General features: G+C 39.5%; 1 protein-coding gene across 7 annotated transcripts; it reads left to right on the top strand.

Annotated features, from left to right (window-relative positions):
* Positions 1 to 38: 38 nt before the first annotated feature.
* Positions 39 to 23,000, top strand: LOC132258340 (kinase D-interacting substrate of 220 kDa). Of its 7 annotated transcripts, XM_059755633.1 has the most exons (13): positions 5,726 to 5,778; positions 5,993 to 6,370; positions 13,469 to 13,687; positions 13,745 to 15,811; positions 15,887 to 16,686; positions 16,756 to 16,934; positions 17,000 to 17,277; positions 17,345 to 17,515; positions 17,579 to 17,782; positions 17,938 to 17,967; positions 18,114 to 18,219; positions 21,251 to 21,451; positions 22,129 to 23,000. In XM_059755633.1, exons 2-13 carry the CDS (start codon positions 6,338 to 6,340, stop codon positions 22,323 to 22,325), a joined length of 4,485 nt encoding a protein of 1,494 aa, XP_059611616.1. In that variant the 5' UTR covers positions 5,726 to 5,778; positions 5,993 to 6,337; the 3' UTR covers positions 22,326 to 23,000. The 7 variants fall into 7 exon arrangements, with proteins under 7 accessions (XP_059611618.1, XP_059611619.1, XP_059611620.1 ...); XM_059755635.1 differs by lacking the exons at positions 5,726 to 5,778; positions 5,993 to 6,370 and adding an exon at positions 39 to 389; XM_059755636.1 differs by lacking the exons at positions 5,726 to 5,778; positions 5,993 to 6,370 and adding an exon at positions 39 to 393.
* The last annotated feature ends 115 nt before the right edge of the window (positions 23,001 to 23,115 follow it).

Raw genomic sequence — 23,115 nt, 5'->3', positions numbered from 1 at the left:
ACTCACTTCACACGGCGCTGGCGAAGTCATCTGTCATTGAAATTGTCATGCAGATTTTTGCATAAAAGTTTGTTCAGTTTTGTGTACTTATTTTTCGCCTTTTTTCTCGGGGAAAATGTACTTAATTTGATCTCAAAACATACCAATGAGAGAGAGGAAGTGACAACGTGTTGGGATAGTGCTGAGGATTTGGTGGGAAGTGTGAAAAGTTGGGGGAAAATTGTTCAATGAAAAAAGTGACTGTGCGAAACAATTTTCATGCAGTGAGAGCGCCCCTGGTGGCGTTGGCGAGTGCATTACAGTGTAGATTTTTCAATTTTCCACCAATTTTCACTGGTCGCAGGACATTGGAGGCGCTGAGGAGGTGTTAAATCTCGCAGGGACACGAGGTGGGTGAGTCTCTTAAGTTAAGATTTGAGGACTTTATGAGAAAGACTTCTTATCAAATTTATTGTACATACAGAAGCTATTAATAGAGGCAATTGTGTCGACAAACTCCTTGGGATTAGTCACTCTCCTCGAAGTGTGGAAAATTCGCTGTTTTTTTCTCAATCATAGAGAGCCAACGACTTTTTGTTTACAGGCCTACTGAGAGTGAGAATTTATGCAAACCAACTGGGATGAAATACGAGTCAAATTGTGGCGATTTTACGGGTGTTTTACACGTCTTACAAGAAAGACAACAATAAGATTTGATTCGGATTGTATCCTTCTCATCCTCGTAAAGAAGGATGTGAAGCTCAATATAGTCAAATATTGATGATTTTCAAACAATCTCCGTCTCAGATTTGGTCGGAAGTCGCACAATAAGTAAAATAGTCGCGCCACTTTTAAAATATTTACTCTTTTTTTTCTTGGTGATCGCGTGTGGTTTTTGCTTATCATTTACTCAGCACTTCTTTTTTGCAAGAAGTGTCTCTTTTTTACATAGAGCCACGTGGATACAGCGCAGAACATTTGTACAGTGGATTTAGCTTGGATTTGCCACTCAAGGTTGTTGTCGCGAAAGAGAGTTTCCTTGGCAATGAACGCGCAAAGACTGTGTTTATTATTGATGTATTTCAATTGGAGGAAAACTACTCATTCAACCTGTTTGCCGATGATGCAAATTCATAGAATTTGCGCATACAAACATTTCTGTCCACGTGGAAAGAATTCAGAGGAATTCTGCGAAAAACCGCCCATTTAATGACTAACTCAATTATAGCGCGTCATTGTGAGTTTAAAGATCAGTTTGAAGCTCACTTTTTGCCGGCTGATGTGTTAATTTCGCACCTGACACTTCTCGTATCGGCTCAATTCTGAGCCAGATTTTCTCATGTTGGGGCAAATCTTTTGGCATAAAAGATGATAAAAGTGTGAAGCATTTATCAGTGGAGCAAAATTGGGCCAGAAGTGTATTCTTGGCACGATCAGCTGTTTACGTTTTTGCACTGAATACCTTGAATTTTTTCCACGAACCGCGCGCGATAAAGGCGAAATTTTTCAAATATCTCTCAGCTTTATAACATCAACTGTAGAATTTTGCAGGAATTTTGAGAATCTAGCGACAGACTTTGATTTTAGAAACATTCTTTTAGCATTTTTGTGCCAAAGTGCAAATCGACGAGTGAATAGAAAAATATCTAAAAGTCGATTTATCATGGTTTTCACCATACGTAATTCGAAAATGTTAACAATTTTCATGCTTTGAGGTGTAAATGATGAAAAGTTGACTATTTATCGTTTACATTTAACATTATTTTTGAGAAAATTTTTTAAAAATTGCAGTCATTCATTAGATTTTCAGAATTTTTCTAAAATATCCTTAAACAGTAAATAAATCGTTTAAAAACTTTAGAGACAAATTTGTATAAAGTATGAAAAGTTGATTTTTAGAACTTGTTTGGATAAAATGTACTCAAAAGCTATTAAAAATCGACTTTGTAAAGTAATATTTTCATCTTTTCTATAAATTTTGCCATATTTTTCAGAAAATAAATATTACAGAGCAATATTAGCACTTGAATTATTGATTTTAAGGTATTTTTACGGTTTTGAGGTCAAAATGCACTTTAGAAGTGATTTACATAAGATTTTTTAGCTAGATTTAGTTAAAAAGCCGATGATTTTTGTCAATATTCAGAGCCAAAGAAAAATTCTAACTTAAATATTCTGTGTATTTCTTAGAAATCTCTTACTTTAAATGATATTTAATGAATCTCTCTAAGATAACAAGAATTATTTGGAATTTTCACCTTTCTTCACGCCCCTTGAAATCTTAACGCAAATTCTTTTCAACACCGAACATTAAATATAAAGTGTTTCCCAATCCGATTATCTGACACCGAATGACAGCGCACCTTTTTGTATGTTAGCTGATATTATAACAATAAAGAAGACAGCTTGCTTATCAATCTCTGTGTGAGCTGATGAGGGTGGAAAAATTTCCACCTCAATCGTGTGTCTCACAGGAAATAGTCTTTATATATAGAGTTATTGTTCTATGGCATTAGCATTCTTTTGCATTGCGTAAAATATGTGATTTTATTGAAATGATGGCTGTGATAAGGTTGAATACTGTGGTTCTATTTCTGTGCATTACTGCCGAGCATAAAAATTCTTTTATGCCGGCACGGAGGAATGCCTCTGAGGGTGGCGCATGGAGCTTTTCATTCTGCCGGGGAAATTTGCTGGGGCGACAATGGATATTTTTCTGTGTGTAAGTGGAACTGATGGTGAGAGAGTGAGTGAGAGAGAGAAATGATAGTAATTGCAAGTGTTAGTCTGGTAGATAATGATTTATCACTTTTCTGTCATTCCATCGCATTTCGTGATATTTTTGCGATTAGCGAGTGCATGAGAGTAATGCTGGGCGTTCGGGAGGAGAGCATCTGATGGGTGGCAGAATGCATTAGTGGTGCAGAGAGAGAGAGAGAGAGTCAGTCAGGGACTTGTCGCACAGTTGGGCGTCTTTGGGTCAATGTCAGGAGGAGAAGTGACACACTGTGCGGGAGTTTTGCTAGAGTGTGAGTTTGCTAAAGTGGATCTATCATCAGTCAGTCGAATGTGACACTGAGGTGCTCCTCGACATCCCCATCTCTCTGGATTGGCCGCAAGAGACGAGACTTTGGCGCAGAGTGAAAGGAAGAGAGCAATCGAATGAGAGTGAGACAGCGCGGCGGTTCCGTCAAGAATTGTCTCCTTGACACTGAACAATCAATTGGCATAAATTACACAGAATTTTTCGTGACTTATTGCCGGGCATGATTGATTCGTGATTCTCTGATCAATTGGTTAGTGTCTCTCGAGTGATATTTTCATTTTGTGTCCACGCTGAGGAATCATTGTGTTTTTGTTGCTCATCACGCTCTCGAGTGCTGTTTCACCGATCAATTCAGCAATATAATACAAAAATACCTTATAAAATACGTCCCGCATTTTCTGTGCTATCGCGAGTGATATTTTGAACAAGTCACTCTTATCCTTTCCTTCTTTTTGCATGACAATTTGGCACACTTTTTTTTCTTCAACCAATATCTCTGTGTGTTTGTGTGCCCGTGAACAATATGAGTTTCCGTACAAATCTACTGGATAAGAGTAGCAAAAAGAGACCGAGAGTTGTGAGAACAGTCTCTGAATTGTCACCACTTAATCCACTGACAACACCGTCGACAAGCCATGATCAGGGCAATTTCTACGGTAGCACCTTTTCCTCCTACTTGGGCAGCTTCAGGCGGAACAAGAAGTCCCACTCGGCACAGGTAATTTTCCGGTAAAAATTACATTTCCCCCTTTTGAAGCTCTTCTCTGATATCACAGACTTCTCAATGGCAGACGGAATATATTTACACTCGAGAGTAGAAATGTTGGAGCAAGTGTTTGTCACTATTTGAACATACATTTAGAGACTGTTTTGACGTAGAGAAAAGTGTTGTGGAATTTTTAGGGAGGTTTTTGTTTGATGATATTAAGAAGTTTTTGACAATTCACTAATCCAAATAGTAGATTAATTTTTCAACAATACAATTTTATCAAGAGTGTGTTCAAAGCTGAACTTCAAAAGACACTTCAAGAGCAATTACTGTTATCAGAGTTTATAAACATGTTTCTAATGTTAGATTATCAATTCCCTCGATCTCAATTGACAACCTTTGAGAGAGAGAAGAAGAAAGAGATCACAGTGTTTTCTTATTGCGTGTGTGTCGTGATATACACGAGAGGCAGTGTTGATTGGGTGGTTGACGTTTTTTTTTTTTAAAGGTATATTGAAGGAGAAGAACACTTGATTCCACTCTAATCTATAATTAGTGTAATTATCACTCAATTATGTGCTTTTTTCGCAAGATAACTTCACTGAAAAGTGATCGAGAGAGCGAGCGAGGAAGATGATGAGACAGTGTACAAAAATTACATAACGACACCAATAATTGCTAAGCGTCAATATAAATTGCGATGATTGTGAATTGAGGCTAAAGTCCCGACGACTATCAACTCTGGTGGCACCACCAGAAAATTGATGTGCAAAGAGGAGAAAGAAGAGAACAAATTTAAGTCTTTAAAATTGCTCTAAAATCGATTTTCATTCATAAATTTATGATATTTTTGAGAAATTGACCAATATCATTAATTGTCACATGTTTAATTAACTCTTCATTTGATGTTTTACAGTACATAAAAGTGTGCTTGTGAGATTCACTTTCCATTTTCAAACCATTGTGGGTTATTTTAATGAATTTCAATTGTTCCATTTGGGAAATGCGGGCTTTTTTAAAGTTGTCAGAATTGGTTGAACAATATAGAATAGTTTGTGAGACATAATGAAATGTTTAAATTTTCTAAAGTTTATCTCAACAAAACATTGACATAGAATTTATTTCTAATGTCCTAATTTTGAGAGTTAATTAAAATTATGATAATCATGAGATTTGTTGTGAATTTCGGTACAAGGTTGATCTGCAAATTGATTATAAATTGATTTGTTTTGCAGACGACACTCAATTGTGCCACTCATTTGCCTCTTAAGACAGAAACAAATATACTGTCTATGCAAACATTGGAGGATAAATTTTGCGGAGAAGAAATTGTGTGTGAGATACAAAGAATCTCTGTGTTAAAAAGAACAGTGCAAATATTGATTTTCACTCCTGTTTCGCGGGGGGAAAGGAATGAGAAGTTGTAGATTTTCAGTGGTTGTTTCTTGATCTTTTGTGTGTGTTTTTTTCTGAATGGAAATTTAGAATGATGAGAATAATTGTTAATTAGCAAATGACTTGTCGCATTGTGCTTTTATTCGGTGAGGTTTGCAGAATTGAGATGCGCTGCAAGGCGCGAAGGGGTGGCAATGAGGCTGAAACACGCGATAGTCTTCGAGTGTGAGAGAAAGAGAGAATGACAGATAATGGTACTATGGAGAGATAAAAGTTGACGACAGACACTCGTGATGACGCTTTGACGACTATTTCCCCAGGGAAAATTCTATACTCTACAAGTTGACTTGGAAGAGAGTCGCCTTCAGTCACCAACATCCAGTCCAATTGCATGGAAGTGTCTGTGTGTCTTCTTTGGCCTCCTCAAGTGCACAGAAATTGACTGCAATTGGACTTTCCTTGGTGCCCATTTTTCCACCCTCTTTGGACACGGACTTTGTGCCGCGATGGCGAATAAGGTGGAAAAAAGACAGACTCAAGTGTTCAGTTGCGGTGTTTCTAATTGACTCTCCTAATGTGATCTCACTTTGCGATTTTTATCACACATTTTCGCGATTATTTAATCGCTTTATACTCCAATTAAGATGAGGTGTTGTTTGTGGAAAAAGATATCATGCCTTAGAATTGTTGTTAGATAGAATGTTTATTTGATATAATTAAACACTGTGGCCACTTATGTGCTTCTTCAGTCGCGATTCCATTGCTTTTTTTTCCTCTTGTTCTTCCAGTGAAAAAATTTCGCGCTGTGTTTTACGTCAGAGTGGAAGTGTGACTCGGTGGTTTAAAAATATTTTTCTTTTTAGTGTAATCTGCACAGAATAAACAGAGACAGGGAGATTTAATTACACCGGGAGAGATATTAAATATCATTCTTAATATTTACCAAAGATAAAATCAAGTCTAATAAGTAAATAAATTTTAAGATAGTGCGAACTTCCACCCTCTCTTGCAATACAACACGTGTTTATGACTTTTGTCGTGTGTGAGAGGGAAAGGCGAAATGAGAAAGAAAAATATTATTGTAAATACAGTCTTTAGCTACCTTAAATAAGACAATCAACCCACTTTGGTGTTTAGTCGAATGCTAAAAGTGTGCGCGAAACGAGTAGTTGTTGTGAAGTTAACGAGTATATATTTCTCATTCAACCATGCTTAAAGGACTAAGAATATCCTTGGATCAGGTAAAGGAAAAAAAAAAGTTATCTTTCTCCCATTCTTGTCTTGATAAATGATAAAGAGAAAAAACTCTCTGAGAGGCATTACACAATCCAAGGAATGGCACTTCCAAGTTGGCATTGATTTTATCAGTATGCATATATCATTTACTCTTTCTGATTGCATGTACAACAGCAATATTATATATATATATCTCGTCATGATGATTGTGATTATCGTGAAAATTGTCCAAAGAAGAGACAGAGTTGAGTCATTTTTGTGGATTTCATGGGGGATTCGTCGGTTGAATATCATTAATTCGGACGAAATGTTGAAGTGAGGTGAATAAATCTCTGAAAGATTCTCTAAATAAATAAATAAATGGTTTTGTCTGGGAAATAAAATTCTGAGAATTTATGACAAAAGTTTATTGACAAAGAAATCACCTGTTGATCGTCTGTTGGAACGTGATATTCTTGAAAATTTCATTATTTTGACTCACAATTGTCACAGTGAAAAACAGGTGATTTTTATAATGAGAAGTTTTTGATGGAAGGTCTTTAAAGTTAATCAAGGATTAACTTTAAATGCTCGACATTTTGTGATTTTCTTCAACTGCAGTGCGTGAAGTTCAAACTCTGCACCTGACATTTCTTGCACATGAAAAGGCGGCTTTCAAAGATGTGTGTTGTCTATTAAAAGACACACGTGCATCTCATTATGCCGGAAATCCCATAAATCTCTTAATCGATTTGGCTCGTAACACCACACTTGAGAGAGGAGAGTGATTATGTGTATTTTTGGCGTATGGAGAGATGTTATTCGATGTAGTGACTATGTATTCTTGTGATGTTGTCGATGGAGTTGGGCAAGAAAGGGTTTACCTTGCTTTTAGAGAGAGAGCACGCGATGAATTCGAGTGAGTATGAGCACATTGCGGCTTTGGTGAGGGGCCTGCATGGCGATGGCAGTGACCAGGGCAGTGATCATGGCGATGGCGCGGGCGGAGGTGGCGCTGATGCCAGTGATCGAGGTGGTGGTGATGGTGCTGAGCAGAGGATCACGGAGTCCACGTCACTGCTGCGGCCGTCATTCAATCTGCGGCCGATGTTCATGGGTCGCAGAGCGTCTCAGGACTCAGTGACGAGCCAGAGATCGGCCAGTCCCACGTCGTCTGGGACGACGTTCCTGAATCTCCGTCTGGGACGCCACAGCATCTCCAGCTTCCAGATACCCAGTCTGATTGTCACCGGTGCTGATCACGAACACTCACCACACAAGCGTTTCAGTTTTGGACTCCGGAGACACTCACATACCAGCACGGTATTTTGCGCCACTTTTTCGCCACTGACAAGTTTGTTGCTTCGCAATGACCATCTTTTAGCTGCGCTCGCTGGTGGTGCGCTGATTGGCGGTGCAGGAGGTGGAGAATGAAGATGACTTGGCGCCATTTCTTCGCTCCAGCGCTGTTGATGTGGTGTTTTTTTTCTCCTGTTACCTTTCTTCGCAAAACTCACATAACTGACTCTTCTTCTTCTTCGAGCGCGCTGCCACTTTAACCACTAAAAAATATCTGCCATCCAATTTCCTCTCATTGGACAGCGAGGAGATGATAAAACTGGATGGTTGAGCTTTGGGAGTGGGCGGATTGGCAAAAGTGGGGAAACTTGAGCTGATGGTGTTGATGGAAAATTTGAGGTTGGAAGAAGAATTGGCGAAAAAAAATATGTGTGTATAGCTTCTAAGCATTGCGACTTCCAATCAATGGATATGGCATAAATTTCTGGTTTTGTGTGATAAATACGAGAGTCTCATGAATAAATTCATGCTGGCTGGCTGGCTGGTATGAAGAATTAACTATATATAATGTGCGTGTTTTGTGGACTTTTTATTTATGCTTTTTTGTGTGTTTAGCATGAATTTCCCAGAGTGGATTTCCACAAGCTTAACAATCCATATTTATGACTCAGAGTGATTTTTGCATATTTTCGTGAAGCATCTGTCTCATGGCGCGCGCGATTTGCGAAGATTACAATTCCTGTGATACGCTTAATGGTGTGGGAAATCCCAAAGCGACACATATTAATTTATATGATATTTTTGGCAATCTTATTCAATATGGATGTTTTTTTTTTACTTCTTATAATTTTGCGATCTTGCCGCCGAAGCTTTCTCTCATCGATTTTACGAGCGCGAATCTCGCCGAGAAAGAGAGAGAATGACCTGAAATGATATCGAAATGCGCGCACATGTATGCCGAAATGGCAGTTAAATCACACCTCAATGTGTGACTGAATGTGTTGAGGCGCCAGACCGACAAAAAATGCCTCAAAGAGACGACAACGCATTTTTTGGATATCGACTGAGGGGGTAAAAAAAGTAGGAAATAATCATGAATTAGTATACACTTGACTTGTGTCCAAAGTCACGAAATTTGCTTATTTGGATTAACGAATCTCGATTTGTGTTGGAGGGTTAAAGAGACAATTTCTAAAATGCATCGATAAAATGTATGATTTTGCATTGGTATTAAGCTTGATTACGTTGATAAACAGAGGTTTTTAGGAAAAATAATAAAGAACTTTTTGTTATGATAAAATTCAGCCAAGAATGACACGTAAACAAAGAATATTTTCATATCTGAAGATTACAGACTTAAATGTTATCAAATTTATTTATTTTCCTTGATTAAATTTACCAAAAAAAGAATTCTAAGCTCTTGTTATGGAAATTTTAAACATCTGATTATACATATTATTTGACGTGAAAAATTAATTCTCAAAATTTAAAGGCTTTTAAAGGTCAATACAAGGAATCAAAATTCTTCAGCTGTCTTGAGGCTTTTTAGGCCTGAATATATTTCTCTAGGATATTTGGAAGTTCTATAATTTGCATATTATGTTTTGATGTTAAATATGATGCAATAGGCGAAGGTGTTTCGTGAGAATTCTGAAATTCTTATGTTCTAATATCGAGCAATCTGCTAGTTTTGACGCCTCCTTCTCTATTCTCAACGCCATGCGCGCTAAACTTCCGATCTCTGCGACGTTTTCATTGATAATTCTTCCATTTTTTTGCCGCAAATGTTTGGATTTTTATTTTTTCGTTTTTTGTCCATATCATATGGTCGTTGAATTCCCAAAAGGTCACTCGTTATTAGAATGCCTTTTTTGCATGTTGCTCTGCAAAATTCTCACAACGTCACGGCGTTGTGAGAGGACAAAAAACATAGACGAATTACACTTTAGAGATGTAAAGTTCATTCCACGGCGATTCACAAGTTGACCGCGAGCTTTTACGTCATGGAAGTCCATGCTTTTCCGCTCTGTAATGTCTGATGATGATGATGGTTCTGATAGTGGAAACTACAGGTTGGCGCTGTCGCAACATTTTGAATACTTGTTTCAGGTGTGAAGATGTTGGGTTGATGGAATTCTCAAATGTGATAAACTGAAAATCTTCTTATGATTTTTGCATATATTTTGGTTAGAAGATGTTGGGCAATTTGCGACTTGGGCGACAGGTTGATTGGTTTTTTTTTCATGGATTTTTATGCGCGCGATGAAAATTGACCTTTTTCACTGGATTGTGTTGTTCGGAAGTTTATTTTTTCGCCAGGAAACAAGAAAAGAGTGTAATTCAAGTCGAGAACGGCACACAAGTCGCAATAAAAATGTCATAAATCAGAGGGAGTTTCTTGCAGACATGACTCGTGTGTATATGTTATCATGATATTGAATATTGAAAGAGAAGTATTATCATATGTTGCAATATTATATTAATTAAAATATTCGCAAAGGTTGGAATTCTTGTAGTGAAATCCGCGCGCAAGTTCTGCCTATTTTGAATAAGAGTCAATACAAGCAACAAAGGATCTATTGCGACAGATTTGTCTGACTGTAAAATATTTAAATGATTCTATATAATATGGTTTATGATCAACTTTGCTCATGCTGATGGTCGCTTCGTCAGAGTGGGGAAGGGATGAGATCGTGAGTGTGTGTTGGTGTGGGCAAAAATTGTGAGTGACGCAGTAAATTGAGGGGAGAGAGTATATAGGTAAATAGATCGCGTTGATCGACAAACACTAAATCAGTCCACCTGAGATCGTCTCACGGGGAATTTCTCACAGTCGGGTGACAAAAGAGGTAGCGTGCCGCGGCGGGAAAGGCACACACAAACTGGGTGGCTGTTGTTGGTGATCTCGTGCGCGATCGCGCGTTAAATCCATGGATTGACTGAGTGAGTTTCCTCAGTCGCATCTGATTCTTGCTGCTGGAAAGATTGGCAAACTCGCGACTGCTGTCCCGCCAAACGCACTCTGTCCAGAGCTCTCTCTCTCTGTGTCCGTCTTGAGTGCGCTTGAGTGTGTCAATTGCGGTGTGTGTGCGTGTGAATCCTTTGAGGACTATCTAGGGCAGAAGATCATCTCCTATTGCCCACGAAGACGTGTTGAACTGGGGAAAAAACAGAGTGTTGTGGCGAATTATTGAGACGAATATCTTCTGTAATCAATTGGATTCAAAGATTCTCACACGGACTTGAGTGTCCTCACAGTTTTTTTCTTCTTCTTTTGCCATATGTGTGTGCAGTTTGTGAGAGAGTGCATTTGATGTGTTTTTCGGGGGTTCGTGTCTGGAGGTTTATTTATGCAAAGTAAACCCACCTGAAGATATAAGATGGCCCATCAATAATCCCGCGAGAAGTGCAAAAGGAGGAGTGAAATTGAAAGAATTGGAGAGAAGAGAAGACAGTGCGGAGTGAACAATAAGAACAAAATATATAAGGAATTAAGAAAGGAGAAGAGATATTGTGGTGAATGACCCTGTGTGGGGCAATTTTATACACACAGTGCACTTGGTGAATCAATTCCAAACCATTCGATCGGGGGTCTATTATGCCCTGAAGACGATCATCAATAGTCAACATTGCATTTTAATGTTGTGCATTTTTTTTCGGGCTAAAAATGCTCAAGATAGTTTAGGCGCAGTGTTGAATTGTTGTTTTGTGCTTCAAACTATATTGGCTGAAAGAAAGAAAAATCTGTGATATTTGCCATTCCAACATACGGAAATCAACATTTAGGATCCATTAGGAGTCTTTGGGAGTCACAACACGTCGTCGAGTGTCTTATGTAGAGAAAACGTATTGAAACGAAGAGTAGAAAAAAAAACACTCGCAAAAATGAGACAATTATCTGGACCGTTTGAGGAGTTAATTTTAAGTGTTTCCCGATTGAAGTTGCACAGATTGCGACCATCGAGATCTAAAGTAATTTGTCAAGCATTTTTGCAAGCATTTTTTCAATTGGAAGCTTTGGATAATTTAGTTTTCTTGCTAAGGCAGCAAATAATGTGATGGAAGAAAACTGCTTGAAAAATGACTCTCTTGGTGATGGTGTTAATGCTTTTCTGAGGTGATTTGAAGTCTCCTTGGGAGGAGGTACTTACAATTGAAACTTTATTTATCTATAAATATTTCTGTCACACCTTTTCAGCATTTTGAGGAGAGAAGAAGAAGAAAAAAAGCCGAAAAACGGCAATTTTATCGATAAAGTCATCATGTCGTCACACTACGTCATTTTGCATGTAATATAGCCTCGACATTTTCCCAATATAGTATTGAATTTGATAGCTTCGGTGACACATTCAACTATTCGAGCTTTACAAAAATTATTATTTTATCTAAATGAGTGTAGCGAAAAAAAAAAAATTGCGCAATAAAACCTTTTAATATAGAAGAATTTGAAGCATTTGAAAAAGATGTGAACGAGAAACGCGCGCGCGCGCATCTTCATTGAATTCTTTAAAGGCCTTCTCTGAGGCGATGTACGTGGTTCGATGGTTGGCTTTTTTTCGAGATGACTCTCTTGATGGCCTCCTCTTCGGATATGTGTACAAAATTTCAAAACCGTTTTTGATATAATACACCTGAATTCCATGTCGATGAAACGAGTTTTGTGTTGCTTTTAAAAAGCACCACAAATTGCAGGTTGGTTTATAAATAGAAGAGGAAATTGTCCAAAAAGGAGTCTCTGCATTTCTTCATCTCAAATGTGCTTCGCCATAGTGAATGAAAATGTGTGTGACAAGTGCCCTGTGGACGATGACAAGTCTTGTTTCCTCTCCATCTCTCTCTCTCTATAACCATTTTGATACACGACACGGTGGTTTTTTATTTTTTATTTTGACTTTCCGTAACTCCATCTCACACGCTTTTATGCATGTTGAATCTCGCGCATGTAATTTGCGGGAATCTCTGGGTTTTCACTTAATGGCCCTTTCATGGGGGAATTCCCCATTGCTGCAACGAAGATATACAAAAAAAGAGAGACATGATCGCGCGCGATGTGTGACATTTTAAGCAGAAAGAGTGAGACATGTTTAGATGGGGAATTGAACTCTGTGTGAAATTTCCTGCTGTATGTAAATTTTTGTCCTTGTGTGATTAGGAAAGGCTACAAAAAGTGTAATTAACAATTTCACAAAATGATAAAATGTGCTAATTCTGTAGAGAATAAGTTGATAAATAACCTGGTGGATCAGGTAAAGTCATAACCCAATTAGAGGTTGATATTTTCACCATGTAGAATAGTTGTGCCTCTATTTTGTATGGAATTATTTATTTGCTAAATCTATTTCAATGCGTAGAGATGGTGAAATGTGGTGAAAAGCTTTAAAATATATATATATATATATTAGGATTTAAGTGATTCTTGGAAGTGTTTTGCTGATTTCGAATTTGAGAGTGTTTTTGGCTGATCAAAGAGGTCACCGTGGTTGGTATTTTGAGATTTCCAAGATAAATTAACACTCTTTTTTTTGTAAGAGAAATTCCCTGCAAATCATCCAGTACGTGCGAATAATAAAGATCATTCAATTCAAGTTTTTTTGCGGTAAAGGAAATGAATCAGTTAATTAGTTCTCCTTTTTCTTACTTTAAACTTCCCAATGTGTGGTTCATTAAGAATTTTTGGTTTATTTCAGTAGTTGACATGCGTTGATTCATGGATAAATTTCCGAGATAAATACCAACCACGTAGTGAATAAAGTAGCCATAATCTCCGCTTGACGTCAATTGGGATTAATGCGGTAATTAATGTGTGGATCTTCATCTGATTGCAGACTCTCAATCGGTGTGAGTCGATGGGGGCCTTTGGCTACAGGGCACTGCTTCAGTATGTGGACTCCAATGACTTGCAGGGACTCAAGACACTCCTGGACACTCGACATCTGCCGGTGGATGATCGAGATGAGAATCAGACGACGATACTTATGGTGTGCTCTGCAAGGGGCATGGTTTCCTTCGTCCGGGAGTTGATTGCTCGCGGAGCGGATGTTCAGGTGAGAATCATAGTTTTATTCACACATAAGCATTTAGCAATCGATCAATTTGCTTAGGCTGAAGATGTGGACAACTGGACGCCACTGCTGAGTGCCGCCAAGGAGGGTCATGTGGAGGTGGTGCAGCTGCTGCTGGAGCACGATGCGAATCAGGAGCATCGGGACATGGGTGGATGGTCGGCGCTGATGTGGAGCTCCTACAAGGGTCACACGGATGTCGTGGCTGTGCTGCTGCAGCGCGGCGCTGATGTGCATGCGCACGGGAATTATCACCTGGGTCCGCTGCTGTGGGCGGCGGGACGGGGGCACAAGGAGATTGTGGAGTTGCTGGTGCAGCGCGGAGCCAAGGTGAATGTGGGTGACAAGTATGGGACGACGGCGCTGGTGTGGGCGTGCCGGAAGGGAAATGCCGATATTGTGGACACTCTGCTGAAGGCGGGAGCCAATGTGGACACAGCCGGGATGTACTCATGGACGCCACTCCTTGTCTCCGTGGCTGGTGGGCATCAGGAGTGTGTGACGCTGCTGCTGGAGAAGAGGCCCAATGTGAATGCCTTGGACAAGGATGGACTCACGGCGCTGTCGATAGCGTGTCGTGAGGGATTGCAAGACACAGCGTCGGCACTGATTGCGGCCGGAGCTTATGTGAACATTCAAGATCGGGCTGGTGACACTCCTCTGATCCATGCAGTGAAGGGGGGCCACAGAGGTGTGGTGGAGGCGCTCCTAAAGCGTCATGTGGATATAGATATACAGGGAAAGGAGCGAAAGACGGCACTTTACACAGCAGTGGAGAAAGGTCACACGGCTATTGTGAAGCTCTTGCTCTCCTCGAATCCGGATGTGGAGTTGGCGACGAAAGATGGGGATACTCCATTGCTGAAGGCTGTAAGAAATCGCCATCTGGACATTGTGCACATGTTGCTGGAGAAGAAGGCAAAAGTGAGCACTGTTGATAGGAGAGGAGATACTTGTCTTCACATTGCAATGAGGGCGAGATCAAAGGCTATTGTTGAGGCTCTGCTGCGCAATCCAAAGAACAGCAAATTACTCTATCGAGCCAATAAGTCTGGTGAGACGCCTTATGGATTGGATACGGTGCATCAGAAGACAATTCTTGGACAGGTTTTTGGGGCACGACCATTGAATACCAATGAAGATTCGGAGGGAATGCTAGGCTATGAATTGTACTCATCAGCATTGGCGGATGTTCTCAGTGAGCCCACTCTCACCACTCCCATCACAGTGGGTCTGTATGCAAAGTGGGGCAGCGGCAAGAGCTTTCTGCTGGCAAAATTGAGGGATGAAATGAAGAGTTTTGCTCGACAGTGGGCTGAACCGCCCATCAAAGCGCCGTGGTTGCTTTTCACCGTGTGCCTGCACATTTGTCTGCTGTTGGGCATCGTTGTGGGCCTCAGCTGTTGGTCCTACGTGTGGGGATTGTCGGCGGCGGGTGGTTCTCTGGTGCTCATCTACACCGCAATTATTGCCATTAAGTTTGCCAGTCGACGCTACGATGTGTCTTGGGCCTATTCATTCCACCATGGACTGATGAAGCGAATTGGACGTCTCAGCCTGATCATGCAAGTGGCCTTCTGTCATCCACCAGGCACTCAGGGTGATCCTCACGCAATGCCGGTGCGCTTCCACTTCGCCGAAGCCAGCAGTGCAGCGCCCAGTGGTGAAGGAGCCGTTGGTCATATGCTAGCATCCCTATTTGAGGCCATAGAAACTCACTACGGATCACTGCCGACGCGTCTCTTTCGTGCCTTCCGACCAAAACACTCCTCCTCGAGTCACTGGCGATGGCGAAGGATGTGCTGCATGCCTCTGATTCTGCTCTTTGAGCTCGCTCTGGCCGTGACTGTGTCCGGAATGGCACTACTAATTCTCTATCTCAGCAATCTCGATGCTGAACACAACGATGGAATCCTCATTGCTCTGTATGCATTGGGATCGGTGTTGCTGGTGGGATTTGTGGGGAATTTACACTCGTGGGCGAAGGCTCTGCGGGCACTCTTCTTTTCCCAAGGACGACAACTGAAGAAAGCCATGACATCCGCCGATCATTCGTCCCTGACAGCATTAGGAGCTGAGGTTTCCCTCATGGCGGACATGATAAGGGTATAATAATTGATGTTTCTTCCGGAACACATTGAATGGGTTTTATTGACTGATTTTATTGCTCTCTTTTTTCAGTGCTTGGATGCATTTACTGGGCAACAGAGTCGTCTTGTTGGAGTGGTTGATGCACTGGATTCGTGTGATACTGAGAGAACACTCACAATGCTGAATGCCATTCAGACGCTTCTGTCATCGCCGAATCGACCTTTCGTCCTCCTTCTGGCTGTGGATCCTCATGTGATTGCCAAAGCGGCGGAGGCGAATAGTCGACGATTGTTTACAGAGGGTGGAATTGGTGGTCATGATTTTCTTCGGAATCTCGTGCATTTGCCAGTGTATCTGCAGAATTCGGGATTGAGGAAAGTGCAGAGGGCTCAAAATACTGCCTTGACATATCGAAGGAATATCTCAGATGCTGCTGATGATCCAATCTTGAGTCATTCAGCCTCGGCGAGGCGATTATCAAATGCCTCGGAGATTATGTCGAGTCAGGAGAAGTTGCGAGCACCGCCGGGAACTTCTCGTGGTGGCTCGAAGAAGTTACGCTTGTCAGAATCTGTGGCGAGTTCCATTGGATCGAATCTCCATCGGGTGGGACAAAATCCTCAGGGGACGCTGGACATGTCGAAGATTCTCCTCACAGATGACTACTTCAGTGATGTGAATCCGAGGAGCATGAGACGCCTGATGAATGTGATTTACATCACGGTGAGATTGCTGAAAGCATTCCAGATTGACTTCAGCTGGTATCGCCTCAGCTCTTGGATTAATCTCACTGAACAATGGCCCGTGAGGGCGAGCATGATTGTGCTACAGCACGATCAAAATGGTGATTCTCTGGATGATTCAACGTCTCTGCAGTCGGTCTATGACAAGTGAGTGACTTCTAAAGAGTTTGTCTTTAAGATGTTTTGTTAAACACTTGTTTTCTGTGCATTTTTCAGGGTCAGACCTAAGATAAGTTGTTTGCGTGAAGCAGCAGCACTTTTGGAGCTTGATCGCGATGAGAGGAAACTCGATGCGTTTCTGCAGCTTCACAAATCTGACCTTCTTGTGGCTGATTTGAGAATTTTCCTACCATTTACAATCAATTTGGATCCTTATCTGAGAAAAGTCCTCAAAGGTGAGATGCTTGAGTGAAGGAGAAATTGAATGATGATGTCTAATTTGATGTTGTACAATTTTCAGAGGACCAACAAGCCATGGAGGACGAGGGAATAATCATTCCAATCAAGCCCAGTGCACCATTGAATCCTCGTTCGAGTCTTCCGCGCTTTCCGCAGCCTTATCCGCCTTATCAGAATATCTTTGCAGCCACAAATCCGGCAATTCCTGTCCTCACGTATCAGTCATATCAAGCCAAACCGCCACCAGTGCCCACAGTTGAGGGTGTTCGGAAGAAAATTCAGTCACAATCCAGTGAGACATCTCAAACTGCCCTTGCGGACATTCTCACGAATGTTCCTGTGAGTTTACCTGAAAGATTAGTGATGATAAAGGGTGAGAATGACTCTATTCTGTTTCTTTTTGTAGGCGAATTTGCACCAAATCCGACTGTCAAAGTTAAATGTGAATGGTCTCAGTGATTTACTGCAGCAAATTGATGAGCTGCGACCTGCCTTAGATAATCTTCTTCCAGCATTGAAGCAACACTCCATTTCTGGTCGTGTCTTAATGCACTGTGATCTTCAAGAGTTGAAAAATGTGAGTTATAATTCTGACAATTGATGTGAATTTAGTGTTTTATGGATTGGTTTTCTTTCACAGTTACTAAATTTAAGCTTCGGTCATTGGGAAATATTCAGATTGCTCATCATTACATTGAGAAATCTGGAGAAACATCCACCAACATCGGCGATACGCGTGCAGGATGACGATAAAACTGATAGTCAAAATAATATACAGCAACCACCGACGTCATCTGTGTCCAACTATTCACGCCAAAAACCGCAGAGCATTATGGAGAAGCAGGTAATGAATGTCAATTCATTAATTGTTAATTGCTCTGGGATTTACCGTCGTGATTGTGGCACTTGTGAATGACTTTTGTGTTCTCAAGATGGGACGCGAATTGAGAGGACAAATTTGAGTGACGTTCTGTTATTTTATTCAATCTTTTCAAGCAGCAAAGGGTGCACGATTATGAATTGTTGCAGGTGTGTGTCTTTTCCGTGTGGTTTTTGCGACCCTGTTGGTTGTTTTTAAGTATTATTTTGCTTAACTGAGTTTAGAGAAATTCCCACTCTAATTATTTTGATTTGTGAAGAGAGTTTTGACTAATCTGCTTTTGCTTCCCACGCAGGTGACGCTGGAGGAGCAGATGATCTGTGGCGCTCTTCAGACACTCAATGAGGAGGCATTTGAGGATGTCGTGGGCAGCGATCGCGCGGGTGGGAGCCAGACAGCAGGTGAGATAATGCACCAATTAGACCCAATTCGGGAGAGCTTCGAATTTAGCTCGCCCGGCTCTGACTTTGGGAGCGGTGTTCACACAGTGATGATCCCCACGTCGCCGATTCCCTACACAGCCGATCTAACCGATAACACTGATCCCGTTCCCACGGTGATCGTCATGTCGCCACCATTCACGCAAAATATTGACGATACGCCACTCTAATCTCTGTGTGTTTGCACAACAGTGCGACTCTTTTTGTCGCCTCTCCTTCTCAACAAAAAAAAAGTGAATTGTTGTCCTTTAGAGAGAATTTAATTTGTACATTATTAAGTTTTACGATGCAAATTCCAGTGAGAAGACATGAGAAAAAAAGAGGAAATTTAGTAGTGTTTTGATTATATTTTATTATTTCTATGTAGTATTTTGCTAAAAAAAAAGAGAGAGTAATTAAGAAAGAAAAATGAGTGATAATAACATTAGGATGAATATTAATATGATTTTAATTTGTATTTTGTTCTAAGCTTAAGCGATTTTTATTCATAATTTTGCTGGCTATTGCATTCATTAAAGTTTATTTAACATTTGTAACAATTGTAACGAATTAACAGTTTTTAATAATTGATCTGATGAAACGAACTAACTTTATATTTGGACTCTTTCTGTGTGAGAAAAGTTAATTTATTGTTTGTTTTTTTGTATATATAGAAAATTGAGCGAGAGAAGTTTTGTAAATATTCTCAGAAAAGTTCAACTAAATAACACTAATTTCCATATCAAGTGTAACAAATATAGAATATTAATTACTATACATTTGATGAATCGTGACAGAACAATTTTTTTTTCACTGAACATGTCAATAAATTGGATTTGGAATGTTTACAAGGTGAGAATGCTGATAAGATTACAAGAAGGATATTGATTTGAATTATACTCAAGTGAATTTATTAGGTTTAAATGCGGATTTGAATGCAATTCTTTTTCTTCATGTTCTGTCACATCAAGTTTTCCCGCCTCTTTTCTGTTTGTCTCTTAATCGGTCGCAATGCTGAGTTCCTCCTTTTTATATATTTCCTTTGGCAATATCAAGTAAATTAATGTCAGTACTTTTTCTGCGCAGAAAAAGACACTTTGTTTATGGTTTCACTTCAGTGTTCTTGTTTTGCACTGTCAAGGAAATGATTGTCGATTGAGTGTTTATCAATTTATTAATGATAAATTGATTGAAGATTCACAGTGGTTGAGAAAAAGATAAGAAGAGAAATTTAATCATTAATGTTTCGATGCTCAATTGAGTGGTTCAAATATGAATAATAAGAAAATGTGTGGTCAAATAATACAGAATATTCCCGTCATTATTCACAAATGAATAATAACGTGTGATCAATAAACCTTGACATTCGTGCGTTTTACAGACTTTACGGTGAAGTTTGTAAATTACGTGTACAAATTTTTGGCTGATTGAATCTCTCAATATTGTTTTAATTTCCTCAAAATAGTGCAATTTCAAACTATTTCCGCCAAATTTACATACCAAATGCGAATTTTGGCCAGGAGAAACTCCACAAAACTTTCCCACAAATGTTGTGGCGTTGTAATATTGCGTGTGCAGCGCTTGTTGAAGAGATTAAGAGTAAAAATCATCTAATTTTAATAGGAGTGTTTAATGGGTAATTCGTTTGGTGATTTATAAGCTATTTTAGCTGTGTTTATATTTACATATGTGACTGTTTAATGGGTCCATTCGCACTTTTTTTCGCCACCGACCAGACAAATGTCGCAATTAAATGAAAAGCCATAAAATCTGTGTGTGTGTGTGTGTGTGTGAAAATGTTCTTAACATCTGAGAGAGAGAATTGATTGCAGATGATGAAGTTTTGCATTTATGACCACTTTATAATTGTGATTTTGAGCCACTCGAAGGAGTTTCGCGGTTGTTGTTGTGTTCTCTTTTTCACTTATTCCGTGTTGATTTACAACACTTTACAATTTAACAATTGAATGGAGTAATAAAAAGTGTTATACAGAGAGTGATTAATTGTTGCACCAACTGAAGAGATTATGTATATTTAGTGAGTGAGAAAAAGCCGCTAAAACACCTTTGATTAATTTGAATATCGCGATTTATTTATGAGCTTCAAGCTCAACACAAGCGCCAAACTCATGCATAAAAGTGAATTTTCTCACTGGCACACACTTCATATGCATTTCGAATCTATGGAATATCATTAATTACACACCATGAGGAGCATTGTCGCGAGTGCAGAATGCATTCAGACACATGATTAAATAAAAAAAAGAGGGAATTGTGTGTTGTTCGGAATTTAAAAATGCACCACGTGGACGATAGAAACACTGTTGAAGCTAAAGAAAAAAAAATCATTTATTCATATGCGACAGAAAGAGCGATGCTTTATATTTATTACAATGTATTGGAATAATATATCTATATTTTAGTGTTCAAATATAATGTTTCTTGTAATAAATGCATGAAAGGAAGTGTAGAAATTTGACAAAATGCGATGCTGTAGATGAAGAAATTATACCAAAATTTAATATATATATATAATTGAAATTAATAAAGCAAAATTAACTCAATTGTGCAATTATTTGTTTGAATTGGAGAGAAATAATGTTAAGAGAATTTGAAGAAAAACTGACATTTTGTTTATTCCATATGTTTGAGAAGAGCAATGATGAGCACCGTTCAAAAAAAAGGCACCTTAATAAAACCCACCACGGAATTCGCCACTGAACATTGTTTGTGTTGTGATTTTGTCTTTGTTTGCGCCTTATTAATCAACCCCCTTTTGGCTAATTCAGCACCGTGAAAGCGTTTGAAAAGCGTCCAAAGCATTATCGCAAAGTTTTGCTCAAGACTTTTATCTGCTTTTGCACTGGGCTTTTAGCTGCTGTTGTTGCTGCCGCTACTGCGTCTACTAAAAACAGCTGCACATGAGCCTTTTCAATGCAAATGAGTATCGATTTATCCAAAGCATTGCGGCAAGTGATGAGTTTGTTAAGAGATTACTGGTGCTTTCTTGTAGATGGAAAGTCCTCGCCCACATCCAGTTGGTCAGCTTCGCCACTAGTTGTGCGTCGAGAGCCGATCCTGAAGCCGCGCGGGAGTGTGAAATCGGAGAAGAAGTTGTCCTTCAAGGGTGACATTCCCGTCAATATTGAGTACGTTGGCGAGAAGAGGCTGGGATCATCGGGATCCACCGGGAAGATTACCTCTGCAGCGCCAGGTAAAGCTTGATCAAATACCTTCGCTTATTCCTCATTAATTCTCAAATTAAAATAAATCTTCTAAGTTTCCATCCGATATTTCTGTAGGAATCGAATTATAACAGCTTTTTCGGGTATTTTTCTGACCATAACCTCAAAATTATCACTAAAAGGTTGTTGAATGACTCATTTTGAAAGCTTTCAGATCACAAAATCATCTCTTATGATTTGTCAAGGAACTCAAAATTGATTATTCACGGTCAAAATCGAGCAAAAAGTTTCCCAAAAGAACATTTTCTGGGTCCAAATCAGTATTTTTGAGGTTATGTTCAATCTTTGCACAATTTGCAGTGTTTTTGGAATGAAAGATTGAGAATAGCGAACTTTATTACATGCAAACGCTTAATTATGCTGATAACAAGTGAGAATTGTTATACTTGAATGCAAATTATTCACTAAATCTGTCCTTGATTGATTAAATAACCTAGAAAAAGATTTTTATGATTGATTCTGCGTGAAACTCACAATAAATCTAATGAATCGCGATGATTGGGCAGTAAAAAAGGACTGAGGAAAGGAATAATGGAAGTTTTTGAACAATTCCCAAACTTCTGACCTTGCTTCTGACCAAATTATCTCCCCCTTGGCTTATTCCTCGAACAGAAGACTCTAATGAGATTGCTTGTTTGAGTTGCAGGTCGACCAGTGGCTTTGGTTTACACCACTAAGAACGAAAGGGCGGAGAAAGCCTTCAAGATGACCCGATCGTACTCCTTCGACAACGATTCTCTGGACAAGGGAATTGAGCTGAAGGACGTCTCGAGCTCCGCGGACGGCCAGACGGCAAATGAGGATATTCAACCGCTGGTCAACTCTGACGATGCATCCAAATAAGGCGAAGAGAAACCTTTCCTCTCGAGAAATCCCCACAAGCTTTCGCTTCTGCTGGGTCTTTTCCATCTTTTTTGCTCTCCTTTGCTAACTGAATGTCTTGCGGTCTTGTCTAAGTCGCCGACAAAGGCTGAGAGGTGGAAGATTTCAAAGAGATTTGCACAGTAGCGTAATTGTTGACGCCAAGAGTATATTTTTTGTGTGGTCTGTTAAAGGGGTAATTAACACGTGAGGATGTTGGACAATGCAGACTTAATGATTGCCTTGAGAAATTGGGGGGAGGAAAAGTGAAATTTGTACATGAAATGAGGACACAAAAATACGGAGATGAAACAATGTAATTTTCTGATCTTTATTTTGGATAATTTATTTATTTACACGATCTTTTAGCTTATGGAATTTTTAGTTGAATTTTTTTTTACTTAGTCGAACATTTTGGGCATTTTAAGCAGCAAATCATTGCAATATATTTAGATAGTAAGTAGCTCATTTTTAGAGAATCTTAATTGGCATTTCGGTACAAATTCTTAGGATATTAATTTAGCCGACCAGCAATTATTTAGGAAGCAATATTTCTCAATTATGCGACACAATTTACTTCTCGTTTGCCTTGAGAATGTTTGTGAAGTGTTTATGAACTATGAAATAAAAATTTAGAATTGAGTTACATATGAAGAAAAAAAAGTTCAATTTGTGGTTTTATATTCATCGCACTGTAATCCTTAATGGAAAAATCCCAAAGTGTGCTGTCTGACAAAACAGAGAATGATGACTTTTTGACGCTGAAGAGACA

This window comes from Phlebotomus argentipes, unplaced genomic scaffold (assembly GCF_947086385.1).
Source record: "Phlebotomus argentipes unplaced genomic scaffold, Phlebotomus argentipes genome assembly scaffold_4, whole genome shotgun sequence".
NCBI classification, from domain to species: domain Eukaryota; kingdom Metazoa; phylum Arthropoda; class Insecta; order Diptera; family Psychodidae; genus Phlebotomus; species Phlebotomus argentipes.
The sequence above is the reverse complement of the archived record's forward strand: the minus strand, read 5'-3'. Positions and strand labels throughout refer to the sequence as shown.

Bases quoted from the DNA above. Each gene is read 5' to 3' on its own strand.
- LOC132258340 (XM_059755630.1), top strand. From the start codon at position 3,549: ATGAGTTTCCGTACAAATCTACTGGATAAGAGTAGCAAAAAGAGACCG. The intron at 15,812-15,886 runs GTATAATAATTG...CTCTTTTTTCAG, and splicing joins TCATGGCGGACATGATAAGG to TGCTTGGATGCATTTACTGG. The intron at 21,452-22,128 runs GTAAAGCTTGAT...TTTGAGTTGCAG, and splicing joins GATTACCTCTGCAGCGCCAG to GTCGACCAGTGGCTTTGGTT.